This window comes from Paroedura picta, chromosome 3 (genome assembly GCF_049243985.1).
Source record: "Paroedura picta isolate Pp20150507F chromosome 3, Ppicta_v3.0, whole genome shotgun sequence".
Lineage (NCBI taxonomy): Eukaryota > Metazoa > Chordata > Lepidosauria > Squamata > Gekkonidae > Paroedura > Paroedura picta.
The window spans coordinates 95,297,983-95,324,067 of record NC_135371.1 but is presented as its reverse complement, the minus strand read 5'-3'; the positions used below and the strand labels follow the sequence as shown (position 1 = coordinate 95,324,067).

At 41.5% G+C, this 26,085-nt stretch overlaps 1 protein-coding gene across 3 annotated transcripts in view; it reads right to left on the bottom strand.

Annotated features, from left to right (window-relative positions):
* Positions 1–5,928: 5,928 nt before the first annotated feature.
* RAD50 (RAD50 double strand break repair protein) overlaps positions 5,929–26,085 on the bottom strand; it is a 45,590-nt gene continuing 25,433 nt past the window's right edge. For all 3 annotated transcript variants that reach the window (XM_077326907.1, XM_077326905.1, XM_077326906.1), the window contains 14 exons: positions 25,671–25,846; positions 24,803–25,040; positions 24,241–24,430; positions 22,969–23,095; positions 22,192–22,385; positions 21,909–22,019; positions 19,716–19,808; positions 19,529–19,642; positions 18,771–18,898; positions 17,711–17,935; positions 12,239–12,324; positions 10,413–10,555; positions 8,108–8,241; positions 5,929–6,301 (listed from right to left, as the gene is read on the bottom strand). In XM_077326907.1, the coding sequence (XP_077183022.1) occupies positions 6,115–6,301; positions 8,108–8,241; positions 10,413–10,555; positions 12,239–12,324; positions 17,711–17,935; positions 18,771–18,898; positions 19,529–19,642; positions 19,716–19,808; positions 21,909–22,019; positions 22,192–22,385; positions 22,969–23,095; positions 24,241–24,430; positions 24,803–25,040; positions 25,671–25,846 (2,146 nt within the window). In that variant the 3' untranslated portion in view covers positions 5,929–6,114. The remainder of the gene's footprint in view (positions 6,302–8,107; positions 8,242–10,412; positions 10,556–12,238; positions 12,325–17,710; positions 17,936–18,770; positions 18,899–19,528; positions 19,643–19,715; positions 19,809–21,908; positions 22,020–22,191; positions 22,386–22,968; positions 23,096–24,240; positions 24,431–24,802; positions 25,041–25,670; positions 25,847–26,085) is intronic.

Below are 26,085 nucleotides of genomic sequence, written 5' to 3'. Positions count from 1 at the left end.
CACGACCGCTGTGGGCGAACAAAGGGTCGAAGGAAGTAAGGCCAGTTCCCGGGGGCCAACCTGAGAGTGCAGGGAAAGGGTTAATCGAAGGCAAACCAAAAGAGGGTGGGGAAAAAGGTCCTTGTTTTACATGTGGCCAGTGGGGGCATTACCGGCGGGATTGTCCGTTAATGGAGTGTGACATGGGATGGGACGTATCCATGCACAGTCAGGCAAGCGGCTCCGTCAACCCCCCCCGGTTGCTGCCCATATTTATAGAAGGTCAACCTCGACGCGCATTAGTAGATAGCGGAAGCTCGGTGTCCATGGTGAGGTCCGATCAGGTACCATCCCAGGGAAAGGTGGTTCGGTGGGTAGGAGTCACTTGTTGCCATGGACATATGGAGCAGTTCCCGATGGTGCGAGTACGGGCGGAGTACCTGGGTAGACAGTGGAACTTAGAGGTAGCTTTAGTTCCTCGGCTACCCTATGCCGTGCTTCTAGGAAGAGACGCACCCAAGTTCAAACAGGCATTATCCTGGACAACCAGGCAGCCAGAGGGTATAAGGTGTCTTGCAGCTGAAAGGGAGGAAGCAGCAGACCGGGGCGACCTAAAAGAGCCGGAAGTCGCCCTTCAAGAAAACCTGCAAAATGACCCGGACTTGCTGAACTTGCAGGAAGAGGACGAGACCTTGCAGGTTTTACGAACCCGAGTAGCCATAGAGGAAGGAGAGGTAAGAGATACCCGAAGGAGTGGGCGATGGCCGCAGGTGGTTAAAGAAGGCGGGGTTTGGTTCAGGTGTCAGAAGGATAAGGGGGTTATCATAAAGCAGGTGTTGGTACCATCCGGTTATCGTAGAGAGGTACTGGAAACTGCACATGATCACCCGTGGGCGGGGCACCAGGGAAGTAAAGCTACCCTAACCCGAATTTTGAGGAAGTTTTTCTGGCCTAATGTGGCCCAGGATGTATTAGAATACTGTAAATCTTGTGAAGCCTGTCAACGCACGACAGGACGGGGACCCTCAAAGGCTCCCTTACAACCCTTGCCCGTCATTGACACCCCATTCGAAAGGATTGGAATGGACTTTGTGGGGCCGTTACCCAGAACACCCCGAGGTTCTAGATATTTGTTAGTGGTAATGGATTATTCTACACGGTACCCGGAAGCCATTCCTATGCGGAGCATGCGGAGTGAAGGGGTAGCCAGGGCATTGATGCGCTTCTTTGCGCAGGTAGGTTTACCCAAAGAAATTTTGACTGATCAGGGAACCCCATTTACGTCTTCATGCATGAAGAGGGTATACCAAACTTTAGGTATTGCGCAAGTGTTTACAACAGTCTATCACCCGCAGACGGATGGTCTCACGGAGAGAATGAATCAGACACTAAAAAGTAAATTGCGAGCCTTAGCGTATGGCAAACCCACTACGTGGGACCTGTTTATAGATCCCATTTTGTTTGCGTTGAGGGAATCGAAGCAAGCGTCGACAGGGTACTCCCCCTTTGAGTTACTGTATGGCCGCCAGCCCAGAGGGGTCCTAGACTTAGTGGGAGAAAAGTGGGTGCAAGATCAGCCCAAAAACAAAGTAAGCCCCCAGACGTATGTACAAGAGCTACAAGAACACCTGTCGAGAGTAAGGGAGGAGGCAAAAGGGAACCTAATGGCTGCGCAGCAGTATCAAAAAGAGTACTATGACAGACACGCACAAGAGAGGCATTTTGCTGTAGGGGATTTGGTTTTAATAAATCGGCGTGGTTTAGGCAGTAACACCGGGGATAGGTGGCGAGGACCCTTCAAGATATCACGCGTATTGGGTCCTGTAACCTATGAAATAACTTCGGGAACGGGAAGCGGGCTATCCCGTAGAATGCATGTCAATCATTTGAAGACATGGCATACCAGAGCCGCGGGAGAATGTGCATTAGAAATAAGTGAGGAATTATTGTCCGACGGAAGCCCTCCGTGGAGAGATAAGGCAGAAGGGGCTGAGACCCCGCCGGTAGATGACTCATTATCCCCCCCTCAGAGGGAAGAGGTGTTAAGTCTGGTGCGACGGTTTCCAAAATTGTTCGCTAGAAAACCAGGGAAAACATCACTGTTAGAACATGCCATCAGAACCGACCCGGGAGCGGTAGTACGGGTACCGTGGAGGCCTATTCCTTTCAAAAAGTGGCCCACAGTTCAGAAAGAAGTCGAGGAAATGTTATCTCTCGGGGTGATAGAGCCTTCTAGTAGTGCCTGGAGGAGTCCTATTGTGTTAGTCCCAAAACCGGATGGGTCAACCCGCTTCTGCGTGGACTTCAGGGCCGTTAATTTAAAAGCGCAGTTTGACGCTTATCCCATGCCCCGTGCTGAGCATTTAGTAAATCAATTGGGAGGGGCCCGGATTATATCGGCACTCGACCTAACTAAGGGTTACTGGCAGGTGCCTCTCCGCCGGGAGGATAGAGAAAAAACGGCATTTGCCACTCCCCGGGGATTATATCAATTCACCGTAATGCCTTTTGGTTTACACGGAGCGGCTGCCACGTTTCAGAGATTGGTAGATGTAGCTTTAAGAGAGTGTGCTGCGTTTGCTTTTGCGTACATAGATGATATAATAATATGTAGTGTTGATTGGGCAAGTCATATAAAACATTTGGAAGCCGTTTTTCAAGCATTGAGTCAGGCGGGACTGGTAGTAAATCCAAGTAAAAGCAAGCTTGGCTTCAGACAGCTCAAGTATTTAGGTTTTATAGTCGGGAATGGGCAGGTAAAACCCCTACCGGAGAAAATAGCCAGGTTAGAACAGTATGAACAGCCAAAAACCAAACGACAGATGCGACAATTTCTAGGGTTTGTGGGGTATTATCAGAGGTTTATTCCCCGGTTCTCTAGTAGAGCGGCACCCTTAACAGATACCCTGGCTAAGACTCAACCTAATAGGGTCGTGTGGAATACAGACCGAGAACGGGCTTTCCGAGATTTGTGTGGATGTTTATCAAAAGGTCCAGTACTCCACAATCCCGATTTTCACAAGCCGTTTGTCGTGCAAACGGATGCATCCGGCTCAGGTATAGGGGCTGTGCTGGCTCAAGAACAGGATGGGGTAGAGAAACCTATATGGTTTCTAAGCCGTAAGCTCACCCCTGCGGAAGCCCGATACTCTACCATTGAGAGAGAGGCTTTAGCGATATTCTGGGCCGTTGGGTCATTGAAGTTCTATCTGACAGATCATCCCTTTATCCTGGTGACGGATCACGAACCCCTCAAGTGGATGGATAAGGCCAAAGACAATAACACGCGGGTCTTGAGGTGGTATATGGCCCTCTCCCCTTTTTCCTTTCAGGTAGTCCATCGCCCAGGCCGCTTGGGGACCAATGCTGATTTTTTGTCTCGATTATTCGAAGAGCCCCCAGATACGAGGATGGACTTAAGGGGGGAAGTATGTCCGGGCGAGGATGGAGAGTTAGGGACCAACGGATACGAACGCGGGGAGGGAGGCTGTAGAGAGGCGCCCGGACTTCAAACCTGGAATGAGGATGCTAAGCGCAAGGGACTTATAGCAGCCAAACCGGTCCTCGCGTTGAGTGCCCGGCCAGCCTGGGAAGGGGGCGGGGGAAAAGGGAGTTGTGATCAGGGGCACCTCCCTACTCGCTCACCCCGAGGAAGGGCCCGCCCGAGAAGTCGCCGGCGCTGGAACCTAGAAAGAAACGCTTACCTGAAAGTCGAAAGTAACTTCCGGACGCCGACGAGCGACTAGGACGGAAGGGCGGCGGCGGCAAGACGGGTTATGTAGGGGGGCGGGGTCCAAGGCGGGAAATATAAGGTGGGGAATACACCGGGGTGGTGGTTGGTGTGGATGAGAGAAAAGGACGTTGCGAGTGTACGGGGAGGAGAGAATAAAAGACGGTGTTTGGAAAATCCAGCAGACTTTGTGATTCTTGGGCGGAAGAAGAGGGGACGCCACGGCTGAGAAGGGTGAGCCTCGCGGAGGGGCCAGGAAAAGCCCCACAGCTACCATCTCTAGATGTGCCCAAACCCTTTGACCTGTGGGAAAAAAACAGATGTAAAATAGGCACTGAGCCTTTCTGCTTTCTCTGCATCCTCCATAAGAGTTTGTCCATCTGTACCCAACAGTGGGCAGATTCATGTATGTACCCAACAGATTCATGTATGTTTGAGCACAATTTTGCTAGCCATGCTTTAGGTAAACCAAGAAGCTGGAGTGTTTCTCAGAGGAAGAAAAGGCACCAATGAGCAACTCTGTCAATAGCTGTCTGGGTGAACTAGCATTTTAGTTACCATCCAGACTTACAAAATTCCACCGGGCAATCTGAAAACCATCTTCAGATTACACAGATCAATGCCTGTCAACTGTAAGGGTCTCTGCAGGAATAAATTATGCTACTGACAACCATGCCCCATAGATCTAGCCAGTCTTCACCAGCCCAGTTAGGAGGACGTGCTTATGGCCAGTGCCATTCCTGGATGCCATCTGTGTGCAAATCTCCCCCTTCCTCCTGGCCACGTCAGGCGACCCCTGAGGGCTCAGTTCACAGACGAGGAGACAGAGAACCAGATGGCAAATAGCTCAACTCTCCCTTCCCTTGATAGATGTTAAGTAGTTTGGCTGTGTGCCCCTCTTAATTGCTCAGTGTGCACATACAGTGTGGACCCACTAGCAGCATTTAATCCAGCAAGATGGACCTGCCTTGCTTGCCTACTGGTCATCAGGCTGATGACCGTTAAGATGAGCAATTCAGTTTGTGCTGATGGTTGGTAAAGTATGTTTTAATTCTTTCCACTGTGCACTTTATTATTATTATTATTATTATTATTATTATTATTATTATTATTATTATTATTATTATTATTATTATTATTATTATTATTATTATTATTATTATTATTATTTCCCGCCTCCTCCCAGAGGCTCGAGGCGGGTCACAATCACATAAAATCCTCAAAACCCCCTAAAAACAATAAAACTAATACAGACAAAATAGCCTATCGACCAAGAGTTGTGGCAAAAAAAACTCATCCTAGACTAAGTCCCACATCCCTTCTAAAAAGGGAGGTGGAGGGTTGCTGAAGCTCGCTACCGCCAATTTATGAGGAGGAAGGCATGATCTCCTTGCTGCCCGGCCTCAACCGTTGGTCTGGCAGAAGAGCTCAGCTCTTCCGGGAGCTCATTCCATCAGGTTGGGGCCAGGACCGAAAAAGCCTTGGCCCAGGTCGAGGCCAGGTGAACTTCCATGGGGCCGGGGATGACCAAAAGGTTAGCAACCGCAGAGTGTAAAGCCCTGCAGGGGGCATAGCGGGACAGGCAGTCCCTCATATACACTGTGCCCAGACCGCAGATAGCCTTGAAGGTTAAAACCAAAACCTTGAACCTGATCCAGAAAATAACTGGCAACAAATGCAGCTGCCTCAACACTGGCTGTATATGGGCCCTCCAAGATGTACCTGTGAGGGCCCTAGCAGCTGTGTTTTGGACCAGCTGTACCTTCTGGATCAAGCCCAAAGGCCGCCAGCGTACAGCAAGTTACAGAAATCTATTCTGGATGTGACCGTTGCATGAATCACTGTGGCCAGGTGTTCTGGGGACAGATAGGGTGCTAGTAGCCGGGCCTGGCGAAGATGGAAAAATGCCTGGCCAGCTTCTCGTTTGACCTGTGTCTCGAGTGTTAGTGAGGCCTCAATAATAACTCCCAAATTTCTGGCCTGGGACACACTCCCATCAGAAAGGGTAAGTGCGCTTCCTGGTCTGCCCCCCTATGGCCCAGCCACAAGGCCTCCGTCTTGGAGGGGTTGAGTTTCAGGCAACTCTGCTCGAGCCATCCAGGGGCTTCCAAACATCTGGCGAATGGTTCCGGGGGGGGGGAATCCGGGTGGCCTTTTAAATGCACAACAGTAAGCCCAGGGCACAGCAAGTATTCTCAACACACAAGCAAACATTTTGGTACTTCCATTTTTTATTGAATTAAAGAGAAAATGGAGATCAATAAAGTATTTGTTTGATCATTTTCAACAGGCTATATATTCAACAACACAAAAAGTCTCCAGTAAAAGAGGTTGGCCAGTTAAAGAACCCCTCCCCCATAATATTACTGAGCAATCCTATAACAAAATATTTGAAAAATGAACATTTAATGAACATATGATCCTAAGGAAGTGACGCTACATTTCACAATCTCCGAACACTGATCAAGATTTTTCTTGATTCTGTAAAATTTCTCAACGTACTCAGAACGACTCAAAAGTTCCACAAAATCTTCATCGTGTGTTATCACAAGTAGCTGAAAATTATGCTGTTGGGATCTATTCTTAATTATCCTGTTAAAATATGTGAAAAAATAGAATAGTTAGAACATATAAACAAAACTTGTGTCCTATCTTTTGACAGCTACCAGATGTGCAGCAGAACAAAACAAAGTTATCTATAGTTAAATTATTTTATTCTATGTTGTAAGAACCAACTTTTCAGTTTATTGTAAGTCATTATTATACTACTTAGGAATACAAAGCTTTATTATATATTTAACTGTTTAAATGTTATGCACTTAAGCAGAAACGTAATAAAGTATTATGGGTCATGGAGAAACCATTCTCTATTTCATGGATATCTTAGGGGAGGATTCATGGCTCAGTGCTACAGTATTTGGTTTGCATGACTCAGGTTCAAAAGCTGGCATTTCCAGTTAAAATATTCAGGTAGCAGATGATGTGAAAGATCTTTGCCAGATACCCTGGAGAGCTGCTGACAGTCAGAACAAATATGGCTTCTAATCTCTGGGAGACATCCCTTGCAGTCCAGGAGTTGAGCAAGTAGAAGTCAATCTGGTTGCAGCCTTGTGCTGCCTTCAGGCTGTAGGAGTGGGCCAGCAGCAGTGACTGGGCCCCTGCAGTTACAGACATGGCTGAAGAGAGCAGGGGATGAGAGCCCAAGTAGCCCACACCTCCAACTAACTTGTCCTCTCTTCGTTTTTCTACAGCTTGAATCTGCAGCACACTAGGAATGCTTCCAGATCATGTGCTCTGCCCCAGCTCTTCCTTTTTTCCTTCCTAAGGATTTAAAGTGCTCTGCAGCTGATCAGTGTGCCACTCACGTTTCAGCTGTTAAGCAGAGGTCAGTCAGCTCATCTCCTTAAATTTGATCCGATCTTCTCTGCTTCTTCAGTTTGCTTCTTATCACTGATATTTAAAAGACCAGCTGATCAACAGGCCACATGCTCTTGTGGCTCAGCTGCTCATTGGGAGTCGGCTCCTCTCTTTCAATTTGTTTAGATCTTTTTGCTGTGGTGGCTTGCTTTCTCAGTTGAGATTGGCAGGCCATGTGCTCCAATGTTTTAGTTGTGTAGCAGCAAGAACATTTGGGAGACTCTCAGGCAGTAGAGCAATAGGTGGTAAGGGAACCATACAGAGGTCAATGCCCACATGAATCACCCGTCTTGCCACGCCATGGTTTTATCCCCCATTACAGGGGTATGATATTGGGTGGCAGGTGGGAGGCTCAATTGTATCTGTCCCCAAGCTACACCAGTGCTCCTTTGACTGTAATCAATAAAGCTGTGGCCATATATTTTATCCAAACGCTGCTTTCACCCTCTATCACCCTAGACTTGGAAAGACATTAATAGTCAGTCTACAGAGATCTGCAACTCATGGGTCAAAATGTGCCTCTACAAGCTGCCATCAGGCACCCAATTAAATCACTGACTAATGAAGTGTATTGAAGCTGCAATACTGAGATCTCCTGCAGGACTAGGTGTTGCATACTTACAATGGTCTTCCAGAAAAACTAACTGCTGACATCCTGAATTGATCAGAAATGGAACTAGAAAAGTTCATGCACTGGCGAGATCTAAGGAACAGCCTTCCTGGGCAAGTCCAGTAGGCACCACTGTTGTACACTTTCAGCAAGACAATCAGGACCTTTGCAAATAACAAGGAGACTTTAGGTTTTCCACCACTGCTTTTGTCATATGCATGTTTTTACTGATGGCTTGTTGATTTTTAAATATTTAAAATAGGATAATGGTATATTATGGCTGATCTTCTAACCCTCCCCTCTCAAAAGAAAAAAAAAACTTTGGACAGATTTGTCTTAAAGGCTTCTCACTGGAATCTGAAGACACTTACTCCACCAAGGCATGAGCAAGGGATTCAATATTTTCTCGATCGAGGTTAGTGGTGGGCTCATCCAATGCAAGAATTCCACAGTTGAGGCAAAAGGATTCTGCTAGAGCCAGGCGAATAATGAGGGAAGCAAGAACCTAAAACCAAAACAGAGCCCCATAGCTCAGTTCCTTTGCCAAATACAAGCATTCCCAAAATAAATGCATCTAGAGCTTTGTTATTGATATAGCAAATTGTACAATTTTAAACGTGGGTGCAGATGTAACTAAATGCTCTCGCATACCAAAATATTTCCTCAATATTTTTTTAAAAAGTTACAGGGAAGCTCCTACTCATGTTGACTTTCCACATGAAGAAGATTCTTTGCTATAAATGACCAGATGTAGGTTCAGTGTTACCATTTCATTGAAAATTAATATATAGGTGCAGAAAAGCAAACACTTTAGATGGTCACTTAAATTAAATGTAAAGAACATCTTAATTTTTAGAAAAGTCATTCCAAATTAAAATGGTAAAAAAGGAGGTCTCAACTGGAGTCAACTCAAACATTTAAGTCAGAAAACGCCATACTAAAATTATTCCTATAACCTTAACTCTGTATTATGTATCTACTGGTGAACTCCACATACTGGATCAAATCAGTTTCCACTTACATACATTCCACATACATACACAAACAAAGGCCATGTCTCTTCAGATCTCTGTTGTACTATCAAACAGAAAGAAAATAAAATTGTAAATCTTTAACCCAAATTTGTCTGCACGGATCCCAAGACTAGCATAGGACTATATTATCTACTTGGTTTAAATTCACAAAGTTTCAGCTGGTTTTTAGATTAAGATCCTTTATATAGCTGTGACTAGTTCACAGTCCCAAGAATGTCATTGTTTCATATTTCAAGTAACAATAACAAAAGCCATTGATATTTGAGCTGAGATTTTGCTATAGGACTCAAGACTTCTGGCCAAAAAAGCTGTTAATAAAGGAAAGGCTTCGTCCATATCAAGCCAGGATTCAGAATTGTCATTGGACTTGTTGTTTGAACTCAAAACAGACCGTTTATCCTGCCAGCTACAAATTACCTGATTACAAGGACTATTCATGCTTTATCTTCTGGCCATTCCAGTGAAGAATAGCTAGCTATATCATTACATGAATTTCAGAGTCAGAATTAAAATATCAAGTCCTTGGCTGATTAAAAAAATGATACTAGAGACCAACACCCAAGATTTAGTCTGACCCTTTTCTCAACAAGAGAGAACATCTTCATCCTGTTCTATTTGTCTTCCTAACTCCCTTCAACCTCCCACCTCTCTCCACACCACACCTCATCCCAAGATCCTAAGACACAACTATTCTTTCCATCTCGCTCCAGCTATCCTCTATTTCAACTCTATACAAAGTATCTCATTCCTCTCACTTCTTGTCTCTGACACATGGTAATGTTAGCAAGATTTCTCAGCAATAAATTCCAAACTCTAGCAATCGCTCACTACTATAAAGAGACACGGTAAGTATAGTTTTCATATACAATGACCTTGGGGTATCTAATGAGACCTCACTCCCCACCACCACCTACTTTTTGCTCAAGAAACAATTTATCCAATGACTTACTATGCTTTCACTGGTTAATACAACAGATATTTAAACCAGAACAAAATATTGAATGTATTGCCTCCATTGCTTTTTTAAAAATTAAATCACTGCAGCTAAATTTAATCCTTAAATTTAAGGAGCAAGATTTATATTAAACTAGAGGCTAAGCGCATTGCGTCCAGGAATACAACGGGTGATAGATTAGGGGAATGGAGTGGAAGAACTCTGCAGACGGCCTCCCACCAGGACTTGGAAAGGCTTCAGGCAGCTGTTAGGGAACTCACCAGCAGGAGCAACTGTCACGCAGCAGGGATCTGCAACCTCCGAGCCTTAGAGTGGAAGGAGGAAGGGGTGGTTAGGGGTGGGGGACGGAAGGCAATTGGCTGGCCATTGGACAGGCAAGCTGGTTGGAGGAGGAGGCACTCAGGGGCGGGACAGCTGCCCTGAGTGGGTGTTAAGAAATTAACGTGGTATGGTAGGTAGGAGGATCTGGATAAAAGCAAATGCTTGCTCAGCCATGGGCCAAGTACTTTGCCTTACCTCAGATTTCTCTGGTATTATAGGATCAATCTGTTTCAGTCCACAAAGGATTCTAATTGATAAGTGTTAATCTAAACACAACACATCCCAAGAACTGACATCAGAGCCAATGTACTACAACAATACTGAACATGTACACAAAGTAAAAAAATCCAGTGTCCTATTACCTACCTTTTGGCCTGCACTGCATCTGCCCCTCATATCTAGAGCTGTGTCCCCTTTTATCATTACCACTCTATAATTGTAACTCCTTCTCTTCACTGAAGCAGAAGCATTCTCATCTGCATCAGACCGAATTTCTATGTATTCAATATCTATAGCAGGAAGAAAATACACCAGTACATAATGGGAAACCAAAGTTCTAGATATTGAGGCTTGGAAGCAACCTGATAACTATCCTTAAGTCCACCTTTTGCATCAATGCCCCAAAAGTCTCATATGATTAACTAATAATACAACCATGCTACATGTATACAGCTAGAAAAAAATATTCTGGGTTAATGATACATGCACATTTTTATGGTTGTTTCTGCTATCCATAGAGAAAATTCTGCTTAGATGCCCCAGCTGTCTCCTCCATGAATTGCTGACACATTTCTCTCCATAGGCATTAGCGATAAAACCTTGTATCCCAGCATTCCACAAAATACAGAAACCATTATGACCCTGATCTTATGCCAGATAGGGAATAACCAGCATACATTATTAGAGCAACACTAAGAGGATTTTCCTGGGAGTAAACACTATTGAACAGACCACAGTATTATTCCGAGTCGACCTTCTTAGAGTGCTCTGATCTGCTCTGGTTCGGCCTCACTTGAAATACTGTGTTCAGTTTTGGGCACCCCAGTTGAGGAGGGAGGTAGACAAACTGGAGTGTGTCCAGAAGAGGGCAACAAAGATGGTGAGGGGTTTGGAGACCAAGACATATGAAGAAAGCCTGGGGAGCTTGGTCTGTTTAGCCTGGAGGGGTCTGTTTAGCCTATCAGGGGATCTGATAACCATAAAGTATTTAAAAGGGTGCCATACAGACTGGAGCAGAGTTGTTCTCTATTGCCTCGGAGGGATGGACCAGAACCAATGGGATGAAATTAATTCAAAAGAAATTCTGTCTAAACAACAGGAAGAAGTTCGTAATAGTTAGAGCGGTTTCTCAGTGGAACAGGCTTCCTCAGGAGATGGTGGGTTCTCCATCTTTGGAAATTTTTAAACAGAGGCTAGATAGCCATCTGACGGAGAGGCTGATTCTGTGAAGGCTCAAGGGAGTGGCAGGCTACAGTGGATGAGTGATAGGGTTGTGAGTGTCCTGCATAGTGCAGAGGGTTGGGCTAGATGACCCATGAGGTCCCTTCCAACTCTATGATTCTATGATTCTCTAAAACTAAGCTTTCTCAATCAGGGTTCCGTGAAACCCTGGGGTTTCTTGATGGCCCTGGGTTTCCCGAATGGGCAGGAGTTCATTAATTTTTATATATTGATACATTGTTAAGCCTTTACTGGGTGATATAACTATAAATGGTCATGTTGACCTACCCACCCTCCCGAAATGGCCAATGAGGGGATTGGAAGGGGGGGAAAGGGGAATAGGCCCAGGCAAGCATGTACACAGCTATGCTGTCCAACCATATTCTGCACAATTGTGCCACTTCTCGGGTTTCTCGAGGCCTAAGGAATGTTGAGATAGGCTAATACAGTAAGATAAGAAATACGTTTAATGGGAAAAGCCAGGATGGTTCTACTATGCAAGCCAAGATGACACTACAGGTTATTAATAAGGGGAAGAGTCTCTTCAGGCTCCACCCTGGAATGCTATCTTTAATATAACTTGCTTGTATGCCTCCCCCCTTCTAGATAGTTAATGCTAGAAATGGTATTAGAACTGTTTTAATTCTACATGTATTTCTTATTTCCATATATGTCAGTTGTCTTTGACCATCCAATACCTTTAAAATAATATATAATTCAAAATTAAGGAGACTAAGTTATTTTTTCCATACCTTGCCCCCTGTAGGTGCTTCGCCAAAGATCACGAATTATCTTGTTGATTTCTTCCATTTTCATGCTGTGAAACGTCATTATTGCACTAAAGGAAAAGGAGAAAGCCACTTCAGCTCATTAAGCTCACTGTTTTTTAAAGCATATCAACTTGTGCTAGAATATTTTAGAAATACATGTCAGTAACACCACAAGTTGAATCTAGAAATCACTTCTAAAATATATGAACACTGTTTTCCTTGTTCTTGTCAAAAGCTTACCAGGCTTACCACGATTAAATCCCATTCCCGTGTTTTTCATATTGCAAGCCACTGTGTCCCACTGTGGGAAATAACTGTGGTCTAAACCTGTGTTCCCCAACCCGGTACTGGGCTGTGAGGCCCTCAGTACTGGGCCGTGGCGGGGAGAGGAAGGCGCAGGTGCACCAGTGTTTGCGCCCGCCGGTGAGCACCATGCTGAGAGGAGGAGGCGCCGGCGCAAACGTGCCCGCCCCTCCTTCTCCCCCTGTCCCCGGCCCAAAGAAGGCTGGGAACCACTAAACAATGGTAAGTACACTTTATAACAAGTCTTGTGGTACATTAAAAACTAAGAAATTTATGAGTCCACTTTGTCAGCTGCATTATACTTTGACATGTGAAAATTTAGCTCACAACAGATTCCTTCTGGAATGAAGTACAATAAATCCCATTAGCCCTGTACTAACAATTAAAGTTGCAAGGTCTTAAGTGTGTTGTCTCTGTATTAGCCCATTATTTAAGCATTTAGAACGCACCAAAACTAAAGGCATAACACAAAAACAAAAAATCCAGTGTATTTTCATAAGCCTTTTAAATGTCCTGAAGATTCTGAGTTTCAAACAAGCATTTTTTTGTTGCTTCAAAACAAAATATTTGTGTAGTCATGATATTATACATGCAATATAGGCTATCTAAAGAATGGAGTAAAAGGTCATGCACAGCCAAAGTTTTAAAATGTTGTCGAATAACTCCATTCCTAACAGGAATACAAGTATGTAAAAAAATTTTTGATCAAGCTAACATGCCGAAAACCCAAAACTATAATAATATAATTTATTGTTTGCAAATGTGTTGATTTCAGTACTAGACATGAAACAGCAGATCTATGCTGACACACAGGAGCTTTCTTTCCTGTGAACTCCATCCCTGGGGATAAGCTGCATACATTACATTTTATAAGATGAGAGGTTCCCTAAATGAAGTCAGTATTGATCTCCTACATACGGGAACTCTATTGTGCATTTAAACAGCTGGATCACGCTTGGCATAAGATATATCTGTGCCAATTAGCGTATCAGAGGTCACTGCATTTGTTAGCATGTGTGTAAAATGCCATCATGTTGCAGTTGACTTATGGCAACCTCAGCAAAGTAGTTTCATGGCAAGTGAGAAGTGGAAGTGATCAGTCATTGCTTTCAGAGTCTTTCTTGGTGTTCTTCCTTCCATGTACTGACCCCCTGTTTAACTTCCAAGATTGAACTATACCATACAACCTTCCCCCACCCCTCAGATGGCATGGCACTTGGAAAAACTGCATGCCATTTCATTGGTTAAGCAAATAGCATTAAGGAAGGAAGAAGTATTAATGGAAAGTGAAAACTCAGCATGGAACACCCTCATTCTCCATTATACCCAGAAGTACAGTTTCTGTTATTCCTGTTACCTATATTTAGTCATAACTGCCAGTATAGTAAAGGCTTACACAGCAGCTCTCCATCTGATAATATCAAGCATGTTTAATGTTGAGTCATGGTTATTTTTGCCGGTGAAACAAGTTGCGTATTTATGCTGCATCAGATAAGAATGCAGAAATAGAAAATGGTAGCAATACGTTGTTTTTTAAAAGATGCTAATATTACTTTTCTTTCCCATAACTATTTCCCCCCCTCTTTGGGCTAGATAAAACTTCTCATTGCTAGAGCTTAAGAACATGTCTTTTACATTCTGATACATGCATTAAAGTTTCCTAGTGAAATCTGAAGCGTTTTGAAATTGCAGTCACATGAAAGTTGAACACCTTTTTTTGAACATTTGTGGTGGAAAACCTCCCAGTTTGCAGCAGCTGTTATGAACCATGGCTGATTCTGCTTGATCAGAAGTGACCCTCTCAAATAGAACTGCTCTGGACACATGTGGTGTTAAGAAGATAGTCTTTATTGAAAGGTTTCATAAAATGATGTGAAGTACAGCATGGTAGGCGCAGGAGATGCACTCATAGAGAAAGGGATGGATCACCTCCATAGGGGTATTTATAGGGGGGTAATTTAGGGAGGAAGAGGGGTTCACATAGGAAAAGGCTATTGATCTAAAAAGGTGCGAATAGTTGAAGACATCTGGTCTGGCCTTACTGTTCTCAACAGTAAATTTCCAGCATCCTCCAAACAGACCAAGGGCACAGGGTGATAAGAGAGGGTTTCTCAGTGTTCTCACAGCGGGGGAGGGAAAGCCTCCCAGAGCAATAAAACCTGGCCATAGAGGAGAGAAGGTTAAAAGAAATGCCAGGAAGCTCACCAAGGTGGAGCTTAATAAACTTCTAACTAAACTTTCCTGGCTCCGGCAGAGAGCGGACACGACAGCAGCTTCATTCAAAGCTATTTAAAATAGTTCCACACTCACGTTGTAATTGTGAAACTGTAGTTGCCAGGACTTACTTTCACAAATTGCAGAGCTGCCTCCTTTATGGAAATGTCTCACATAGAACATTTGTTCCACAGTAAACTGCTATACAACAGTTTTTACATATAAATGAATAACTCCACTGGTTTAATTATAGGAGGTCTACTCCTAACTGGTAGAAATAATAAACACTGGCCTGTGTTTTGCTTTATGCTGTTTTTATTTATGATGCTTCTGAATTTAATTTTTGTATAAATTCTGTGTTGTAAGCTCCCTGAAGACTGCTGTGCAGGGAGGGGCAGCCTAGAAATCAAATATTTAATAACAATAATAAAAACAGGTCAGGAAACAAGAAATTATGTGCAATGGGAAAGTTTATTAAAGGAGTTTCCACACATACGTCAGTGCCAAAGTCCCACAAATGGTTTTCCCACACTGACCATTCCTGAAGTGTTCCTGGGAGCTGGCTGTTTAAGATGGCAGCGCATTAGGACAGCTTTTGCTTCCTCTCTGACCGGGCGTGGGCCGTTCTATCCCATGAAGTTTTTCAAAGCTATTTGCTGAAATTAAATGATAATCTTTCTAGCAGGGGCCTATTTGTATAATAAATACTGGGTTGGTTCCCCTGAACAGAAGAAGTGAAAGGGACAGATCTCCCTCTTCGCCTTGTAACCCTCTATGCTTCCCAAAAGCTGCTTCCAAAGCTTTGAGTTTCTCCTTAGTAGAGTAGAATTCAGTGTGAGGAGGATGAGGTTTAAAGGGAATTAGCTGAACTTACTGTCTCCTTTTTTGTGAAAAGGGTCTTTTGTGAACAGAGTAAACACTTGTTCAAGGTGGGAGGGGGATTTCTGTCCATTCCTTCTCAGTCTTCAGCATCCCACACTTCACCCGATTTATGCTACTAACTGTCATTCAATTCTTAGCAGCGGGTTTAGGGGGATGCAGGAAGAAAGGTCACATCCATCCACTCAGTTTATATGGTACAATTTACCAATAAATGTTTTGCCAGTCAGTTGTGCAGAATGTGAATTCGAGCTGCAGCTATTGGAAGTAAATTTTCCACACCAATTTGCTCAAGTGATCCTAAGCATTTTTTTTCTCCCTTAAACAAGACTAATATGCAAATGACTTTTGAAACTCAAAAATAAAATTAAAAGTCTAAATTCATGGCTGATGTTCTGTTTTGCAAAATAAAACGTATCTGTACTTTACAATGAACTTTATTTTAAAATGCAGATGCATGCATAGGTTAACCTCATCCCAAATATTGTAGATCAGTAGCAGACTAAAAAAACTACACATAGAGAATACAAAGCTAGTTACTAAATCAGAAAAGTAGATACTAAATCCACCTAATGTTTTGCACTCTAGGAACGATGAGATTAAATCTCTAGCTAGAATAGGCACGCCCACTCCCTTAGAAAGTACTACAATTCTAGTTGTACATATCCATTGGTTGTATTCAGATGCCACCAAGTCATGGCTTATATTTATGATAAAAATCAGCCACAATATTCTCACAGTGTTCACACTCCTCATAGTTACCTTAAGACAGACACCTTCCTGGTTTAAAACTAGCTATGTTATTGTGCTATCCAAGGAACTGTTTATTTCTTGCCTACAAAGTAGGATTTCAAACCACAATTCATAATAAGATATTAGTTTGAGAGAAAGAAACAAACTGCAATTTGTTAAACTATTCCGTTCAAGCATCACAACAAATTGCAATTCAGCCATTTCCCATTCCAATCTGTTACTGAAATTCTTTTGCAATAAAATAGCTACTTTCAGGTTCCTCACTGAATGACCTGGGAGGTTGAGATATCCTGAAGTGAACTATAGATGCCAATGGTTCCTGATGACCCTTTGATTACCAGATGGGAAATTTGAGAAAGGCATTAGATATTTCTAAATTAAGGCAACTGTATGCACGGGAAGTAAGACTGGGATCTGATGAATACGCCCTTCACCCAAACGGGGAGGAGTTGGTAGCCTTGTCACCAGATCTACCTCTACCCCAGGGCCAAAGAACAACTCAAGGGTATGGCCAGCCTGGTGAGTAGGGCCAGCAACAAATTGCGAGAACCCCAATGCCACCATGGCCGACATCATGTCCAAGCCAAGTCCCAGAAATGGCAAGTCTGCGTGGATATTGAAGTCCCTCAGAATCAAAAGTCTAGGGAATTGCAATGCCCAGGCGGCCACCACCTTCAGCAAGCTTGACAGGGCATCTGGAGGTGGTGGGTGAACAGTACACCAATCAGATGGCCATGTTCTCAGCCAATTCCCATCCTAGGCTGACACATTCAACTCCCGGGATCGATGGCGCTGGGAGAGCCCTGAATGTGTAAGCCTCCCGAATCAGGACCAACCCCTCCCCACACACGGAGCTGAGGCTGATGAAGGACCAATAACCCAAGTGGGACCAGATCTTTCAGGATGACCATTTTGCCCTCCCGTGTCCAAGTTTCAGTCACACATGCCAGGTCAACCTTGTGCCTTACAAAATAGTCCTGCAATGTCAAGGATTTGTTATTGACCTGGAGTTGATGATGTCTTTCTGCCAACTGAATACAATATTTTACACACCTGACAGTAAATTCTGTCTCATGAAAGGTTATGCCAAAATACATTTGCCAGTCTTTAAGCTTGTTGTTAATTTCACTGGGCCCCAATTGCTGAAGGGGGAGGGGCAGGATAAAAATAAAATGAAATAAATAAGATGCAAGAAGATACTTTACTGATTTAAAGTACTGTATGTTATTGGCTTGTGAAAAGAAAGCAAAAGACTATTTGTGTTACTTTGTATGGGAAAGATAACAACCACACAGAATTACTCACTGATCCAGTGCTTTGTAGTAAATGTCGAGATCTTTGTTTGCCAGCTCTGTTGTTCTCATAACAATCATCTTTTTCCTGTATTCTTCCTCTGCATCCTTAAACTGTGGATCTCTCAGTTCTTTCTTAAACCTAAGGATCTCTTCCTCAAATCCATGCTGTCGACCCAGCGCTAAGCTGTGATTTCTTTTCAAATCTTCTATTTTCTCCTCTAACTGTTGGCGTTCCCTAGGAAGTAATCAGTTAGTCATAAGTGAAAGACAAAAGGAATCAGGGAGCACTGCAACTCTGAACATGAGAAACTGACAGTTTGGATTACATAAAAATGCAGGGGTATAATGGAAAAGTTATTAAGAGAAATATTGAAGTTAAAATTGAGACAGAGAAATAATTTAAGGACATTGAAGTGAATATGGTTTATAGAAGGACAGACATTGGCTCAATTCAAATGTGGTGATCAGGAATTCCCAGGGTGGATTCCTTCCTTTTCTTCTGCCTCCATATACATTGCTTTCCTCCTCATCTTCCATAGCAGCAAAATTAGAGGAGTCCAGAGGTACCTTAAAGACAAAATGCATCCCAGCATAAGCTTTCTCAATTCAAAGCTCACTTCTTCAGATGCAGAGGTTGTGTATCTAACTCAGGCCTGATGCATTTACACTCCCAGGCATGTGAATAAGGTTGTTATAACTCATGAAAAATTATGATGGAATGCATTTTGTTAGTTTTTAAGATACCTCAAATATTATCCTGCATAAACTGAGACCTCTAAGGCTTGCTCCCATTCATAATTACTCTCACCACCTGCTCTCCAAATGCATTCGACTGCACAGCATTTCAAAACCACTTTTTTTAAGCAGTCAAATGGTTTGTGCTGTCTCTGCCGCAGAGACAACCATACATAGAGCTACCTACAGTTAAGAGATTATCTGAACAAAAGAAGATGGTTTTGTCTAATAGCGATACCCCTGTCAGGATGTGGCAAATCATATGCAAATACCCACAACCTGCTGTTTGGCAATTTTAAGTATTTTTTGTTTAAAAATGGAAGATGAGATTATACTTTTTCAGTTGTGGGACTTGCAGTTCTCCCATCTCTTTCAAATACTGCTTTATGTTATCTTCAACTTCTTTTAGATCTTCATTCCTTTTTCTTAATGTAAGATTATCTTCCAACCACCGCTCCTGGATCTAAATTCAAATGATATGTATTAATGGTTTTTTTTTTTAAAAAAACATCTTTTTTTACAGTTATTATCTGATAAACATAAGCATTAGTTTGAGTTAGCAGGCTATGTACTCAACTATATGAAACCTAAGTGAACTTTGACATCAATGGCACTTCTGGACAGCTTTAAGTGAAATCTGAGATGAACAGCTTTACTGGTTGTTTGTGGGTGTTAGTGGATAGCATTTGCATGTTCAATGGCTGTATATAAGCAAGGCTGAGCAGCCAAACTAGATTTCATTTATTTTACAGAAATGAAATACTTTAAATTTTGTTTTTAAATGGCTCTGACATAAGTACACTACGGGGTCTCTAAGTAAATCATATTAGCCCATCACACAAATTTAAATTTTTACCCTATGTGCAATGCCTAGAAAAGGCCATGGTAAAATACTCCAGAGTAAGCATAAAGCTCAATAACTGACATTGACTAAAACAGCTTGGCAGATTATTATTGTTATAAATTCATTGTCTATAAACAGAGGAGATCCCTTCCTCAGAATCTGGTCTGCTGTCAGCAATTTGGTATAATACAAAAGGCAGCAAATATCCATCTAATATTGGGAATAATTTTTAAAACAAGTGAAAAATACCTTCTGAGTATCAATATCTTGCCTAACAGTTCCCATTTCTTTATTTATCTTCTCTTTCTTTTTCTCACATTCAGCTAACTGATCTTTGACTTCATCGAGTTCAGATTCCTTTTGCTACAGCAGAAAAAAAAGGTAGTTAAAATCTTACTACTCTGAAACATAAATATCAACTTGATTTAGAGATTACCTGTTTGTATTCTTCTTTCCTTTCGTGAACGTAATTCTCAATTTCTTTTACGTAGTTATGAATATTTTTAACTTTTTCTTTAATTTCATTTATCTGTTGGAAAATATATTAAACATAGGGTTGCTTCAGAGAAATACATAAACATTATTTATAGATGACAGCATGTTAACTAAAGAACACTTGAAAGAATGTTTATCATAATCATTCAATTCAACTAGAGCTACCTGAAAGGTCGACAATTAAGGATATGCACATGAGCTGAAAATCTACCTGAAAAATATTTTACCGTTTTTGAGTAGATTTCCACATCCCAAATGTACCCAGGCTTTCTAAAAAAAAACCTGACACTCTCCCTCCCCTGGACTCTGGATATATTCAAGAATTACCATGTTGATCCAAAAACAGCAGCTGTTTCTCAGGCTTCTACTGTAGTCCCTTTAAATTTTATAGAAATTTTAAATTTTAAAGGGACTGCAAAAAACAGCCTGAAGATCAACTGTGTCACCAGGGTGCAGACTGTTCTTGCCAGTTTTACTTGGGGCTAACTTCTTATGCATTGCTATTTTTCTTCTCTTCTTTCTGGACCTCAAAGAAAAAAAATCAGAATTTTGGGGACATTTTTTCTCAGGTCCAATAGACCCAAGAAACAGCCTGCTACAGGATCTGCTGTGCTTCTGGGAACAGATTGTTCCTTACAGGCTGGGCTTTACAATGGCTTCTCCTGCAGCCTGGTTTAAAGTGGGCTGCAGAAGTGAGGCAAGCCAGGAGTTCCAGAGCCATGTACTCTGCACAGCATAGCAACTCCTAAAGCTGGCTTCTCCAGCAGCCTGGTTTAATCCAGACTGCAGCAGAAGTGAGCCCAGCCAGGACTGGCTGTGTCCATGTGGAGCAGATTTGTTCCCCATTGACTTAGCTTTGCACTGCCTTTAAAAAAAATGGTATTTTGCCTCTCAGGTCTATTTGGCCTGGAGGGAAAATCAGAATTAAAAAAAAATTTTTTTTCCAGGTCTATCAGACCCAAAAAAAAATACCTGCACAAAACTGAGCTGGTGGGTAACAATCCAGGATCTTTTTGGAAATCCTGAAATTTTTCCAGGTCCAACAGACCTGTACCAAAAAAAATATCACACACCCCAATTGACAATTAGCCAAAATTATGATTGTTCTAAGAAAATGCGTGCCTATCAAAAAAAGATATTATCTTGAAAATAATAGCTAGACAGCATTCTGCTTAATCTTCATGTTGATTTTTATGGTGACTTGTTTTTGCTTGATTTCTAAGGCATTTTATTAAAATTTAACAAGCCATATTCACTAGTTGATTTGGCAATTGATGGTCAACATAGTTTTGTGTAAATTTCATCTGCTTAACTGTTCTCTTTGAACTAGCAGCTTGAAGAAGAGGAGTTTGAGAGGGGACATGACTCCTATCTTTAAGAATCTGAAAGGTTGTCACTTAGAGGAGGTTCCTATTGGCAGGAGAGGATAGGACCCACAGTAATGGCTTCAAACTACATGTAGAATGGTACTGACTACATATAAGAATTTTTTTTTCAGTCAAGAGTAATTCAGGAATGGAATTGGATTTAGGCTGCTCCTGCATGGAGCAGGGGTTGGATTAGATGGCCTGTGTGAGCCCTTCCTGTTCTATGATTCTATGCATTCATTTCTCTTTGCTTCCCAATTTTATACCTGCAAGGACCAAAAATAGATAGCAACTTTTTCATTGAGGACCATTCCAGTGTACCTCATAAAGACTTTATTCATGGGCAGCCTATCTTATGATGTATCAAATTATTACTGGTTTGGAAATATATTTATAAGAATTATTTTTGTAAAGTCATTGCAAAAGTCATTTGCCATTATTGCAAAAGGATTTTTAATGCTCCTACTCAACAGTGTATTCTAGCAACATGCTCTATGTCCAAATGCTACTCAAATAATAATTTATTTTCCACGTTATTTGTGAACATAAGTAGTCTTTACTAGGCAGTGTGTGCATGCAGGATGCAATTCACGGCTCAGTGGCAGGGACAGCAAAAAATGGTAATAGGTAAGAGGAGGGAAGGGGAGAGAGGCTGTGGGGATTGTGAGGCACAGGGAAAAGAGGCTGTGGGAAAGTGGGTATGTGGGAAATGTGACTCCCTCCTCTCCCCATGATTCCTCTGGGGTGCCCCAGCTGAAAATTCTAACCTTCTCCTGTGTTATTTTGTAACTTGTATTCTTTTTGTTCATTAATTCTTCTTTTTCTTCTTTTAATTTTTCTAAAGTTGCTCCCAAAGGACTTATCTGTTCCTTTGCTTCCTGGAAGAGAAAACACCAAAGTATATATTTTGCTTTACAAGTCTGTCTTTACCTTCATCATTTTTGTATGCTAGAATCTTTTATTATCTGGCATTGTTTTGTAAAATCAAAACAAACGTGAATTACAGAGAATAAAACAACCACCAAAACTTGCATTAGTCATTTGTCTTACTTTGAGATCTCTGTTCAAAGATTGAATCTCAGTAGTCAACTCCACAGTTTGCTCCTCCAGCTGTTGTCGGCGTTGTAGGCAACTGAAAATCTGAAGTTTCTCTGCTTTAAGCTCATTGACTGTACTCTTTAGATGATGGATCTGATTTTGTTGGTCTTGTTTAAGACTCTGCTTCAGTTCAATTTTGCCAGTAACTGTAGGTATGTTCAAAAGTACAATTTAATCTTTAAAAAGAGTAAAACATTTAAAAAACAGAGGGCTATGGCATAACAGACATCTACACATGTCTAAAAGTTGTGTGTTTCTTGGTATGAATTGTTATAGCTGAAGCTGCTTAGGCAAATTCCTTTGTTTTGCTGCCAGGGACCTTTTGTTTCAATCATTGGGTATTGAAACCTTAGGCAAGAAGCCCATTTAGCTATCAATCTGATCTAAAATACCACCAGTTTTGAAGGTTGAAGTATTATCTAAGGTCATATTTTAAATGAGGGGGGGGGAAAGAGATTATCTGCTGTAGTCAAGAACAAGATGGCAATAAACTTACCTAACACACTTGTAAACAGACACTGGGAAAAGGTTCCAGTTGTCATTTGTATTACCAAACATATATCTTATGGCCAGAGCCTGTTGAAGTACTATTACATTTCTCAAAGATTAGAACTGTGAAATTACAGGAGGAAAAATTCTGGATAGCTTAACTGGACTTCAAATATTATAGATGTGGTGGTGTTAATCTATTATAATGACTGTGACAAACAGCCTGGTGCTTTTTATTACCTGTATCCAACTGGTGCTTCTTTTCTTGCTTTTCCTGGCTTACTTGTAATAGAGTTCGACCTAAATCCACTCCCTGTAACTTAGTAGCTTGCTGAGCAATTTTTCGCTCAACATCTCTTAGATCAGTCTGAAAATAACAAAAATATACTGGTATCAGTATCACTTTTGGAGGCCTGTCCAGTCCAATGCAAGTTCCCAGCTGCTCAGGGCGTAACAGAATCCTGCCATCCAGCCCCTTTCCCCACAGCATTCACAAACAAGCACTAAATGTGACAAGGCAGGCATTATGGAGAATAGGTGCTCCATTCTTACCTTCCACATCTACATCAAGTCCTCCTTTTACTTTATATACCTCTTTATGTAAAAGAAGGACAGATAGACGGGGATTCAGGAAGTAAACACAGGATTTGTATTCACCATAACCACCTGTGAACAGCTGAAGGGCATTTCTTGATTTTGGAGTGTTTCAATTGATATAAGCAGGACAAACATTGTCTTGGTAGTCTTTCTGAGATTAGTAAAATGGTGAAGTGAGAGATAAGATTACTTTTCCCAATCTGAATCAGGACTGCTTTCACACAGCTGGTCTCTAGGTGGTTAGAAAGTTCTGACAAGAGTACCTAAGTCCAGTCCTTCCCTATTTCTAGTGCTTTGCAACAGCATGTAGTTGTAACAAACTATGACTTTTTTACTGTAATAATGGGGTATTTATGGGATTTTATGTGATTTTACTTTGATTTTATATTTTATTGTGAACCACCATGAGACCTTTTGGCGAACGGCGGTATATAAATCCAATTATAAATAAATAAACAAACAAACAAACAAATAAATAAAATGACAACTGTTCCCAATAAAAGAGCATTATGCTGCTCTACAAAGAAAATAGCTGAAATAAATTCAGCTATCGTAATTGTTGAGCTGAGACCCAATCTTTTTTGATGATGCTACAATCCAAAGAAACATTATTTTAAGCTTATAAACAAGAACTTTGTATTTTCTACTAAAAATGTGAGCATTATGTCATTTATAACTTGCATATTAGTGTAAATGAGTTCACTAAAGGAAAATTGTTCAGAAAAACACAGTACATGAGCCAGAAAGTCAAAACTGACTAAAACTTCAGGTGCATGTTTACCATGTATTCACAGAAGGTATTTCTGTTGCAAAATCTGTGAGGACCTTAGCATCTTCAGCCAACAGAAATACCAGCCTTTCCTCTGAGAATGAATTTTGAAGATGCTTAGACATTCCTTAATTTACTACCCTTACCTGGTATCTTTCCATAAGTGTAACATCTTGGAGACATGCTTTGGCACTTTCTTCTTCAGGCATAAGAGTACCCAGGAGGGTTTCCTGTTCTTCTAGATCACCTTTAAGGCGCTGAATATCTCTGTTGAGAGTCTGGAGTCTGTTTCTTAAATCGGGTATATCCTTTTCTTTGAGATCTTCTACAGTTTCCCTTGGAAAGAAATAGAAATTCATAAGTTTTTCCTACAATAACAGCAGCAGAATCTGTTTCAAGTAGATAGCTGTGTTGGTCTGCAATAAAAGAGCAAGATTTTAGTCCAGTTGCACACTGAAGACCTACAAGACTTTCATGGTGCAAGCATCTAAAAGTCAAAGAGTCAATATATCTGACAAAGCTTATAACATCAAAATCTTGTTGAAGGTACTATTGGACTTGAATCTTTCTTAACAGCAGAATTGGTTCAATATAACAGGTAGTTGTGCTTGCATTTCCAAGAAAAGCTTGTTCAGAAAAATAGGGTTAGTCTCTGAAAACATTTCCTAAAAGAAAAAGACAAATTTTACTGTGCTTTTTCTGCCTCACCTGACAGGTTTAAGCCCAATCATTTCATCCCGTCTCCTCTCTCTCCTCTTCAGCTCAGACTCTGTCGACTTCAATTTGTCTGGGGCAAGGCGCAACTTGGATTGAAGGTCACTTATCACATCCTGTAGTTCTGCCTCTGTCTGAAAGACCCTCTGACAGACTGGACAACAGGACTGATTCTCGTCAGTTAACTGTGTGATGAACTGTGAATAAACTGCTGTGGCTCCTGCAAGCATAGCTGTTTTGGAGAATAAACATTTATTATCAAAAGTGATACTGGGATTGGTAGAAATGTATCAAATTTGCCAACTACAGTCTGATTCTATGATGTCCGTGCTGGCAAAGGCGTGCAATTATCACTGAGGTGATTCAGACCATTTCATTTTATTCTATCCATCTATTGGCCTTGGAACTGAAAAACATGAAACACCACATTATGCATCCATGTTCCTTGAAACAAAAGGAAATAAGAGGATGGGGCTGTGAGGAAGAACTTGACATCTTTGACCCACTTGTCATGTACAGCATCTTGATTTAGTAACAAGCTGCTCTTTGTACCATAACAACTGAACTTTATCTGTAATTAGGCCAGGATCTTCAAATCATTTATGATGGAAAGATCCAAATACCTTCACAGGCTTCAATTTTAAGTAAAGTGGAAAATTTTGCAATACTTTTGTAAAGAATACAATAGCTTACTAAATTCATAGTATCAGGTCAGAATGCAGAACTGTTAAATCCAATACATCAACATTAAGAATTCTCACGGGTTTTTATGAGATGAAACAGCAGAACACATCTATTATCGTACATATTAAAATGAATCTGCAATAATTACAATGAATCTGTTCATGTCACATCAACTTACCTCGTTGCTTGGATGTTTTTTCAATTTCATCTTCAAGTTTATGTAGATCACTTTCAAAATCCTGGCTTCCACAAACATTAAAGAGCTTTTCTTCATAGCTGGTCAACTGCTCCTCTTTTTTTCTTAGTTCAGCACTAACATGACTTTTGTTCTGCTCAGCTGAAACAAGTTCTTTGCTGAAATGTATCATTACAATCAGAAATAAGACGATGTTACACTTGCAATTTCAAGTGTGTTTCATTTTTCACTTGTCCATTTCAAAATGCTACTTTTTAAACACAATAATAAACAAATATCTAATTATAAGGTCGCCAATCTGGAGCAGTTAATAGCTGCTTGTCAGATAATAGCCTCCAAATAAAAATATTCTATTTCTTGTCACATAAGCCTTATGTGAAAGTATTGGCAAGTTTAC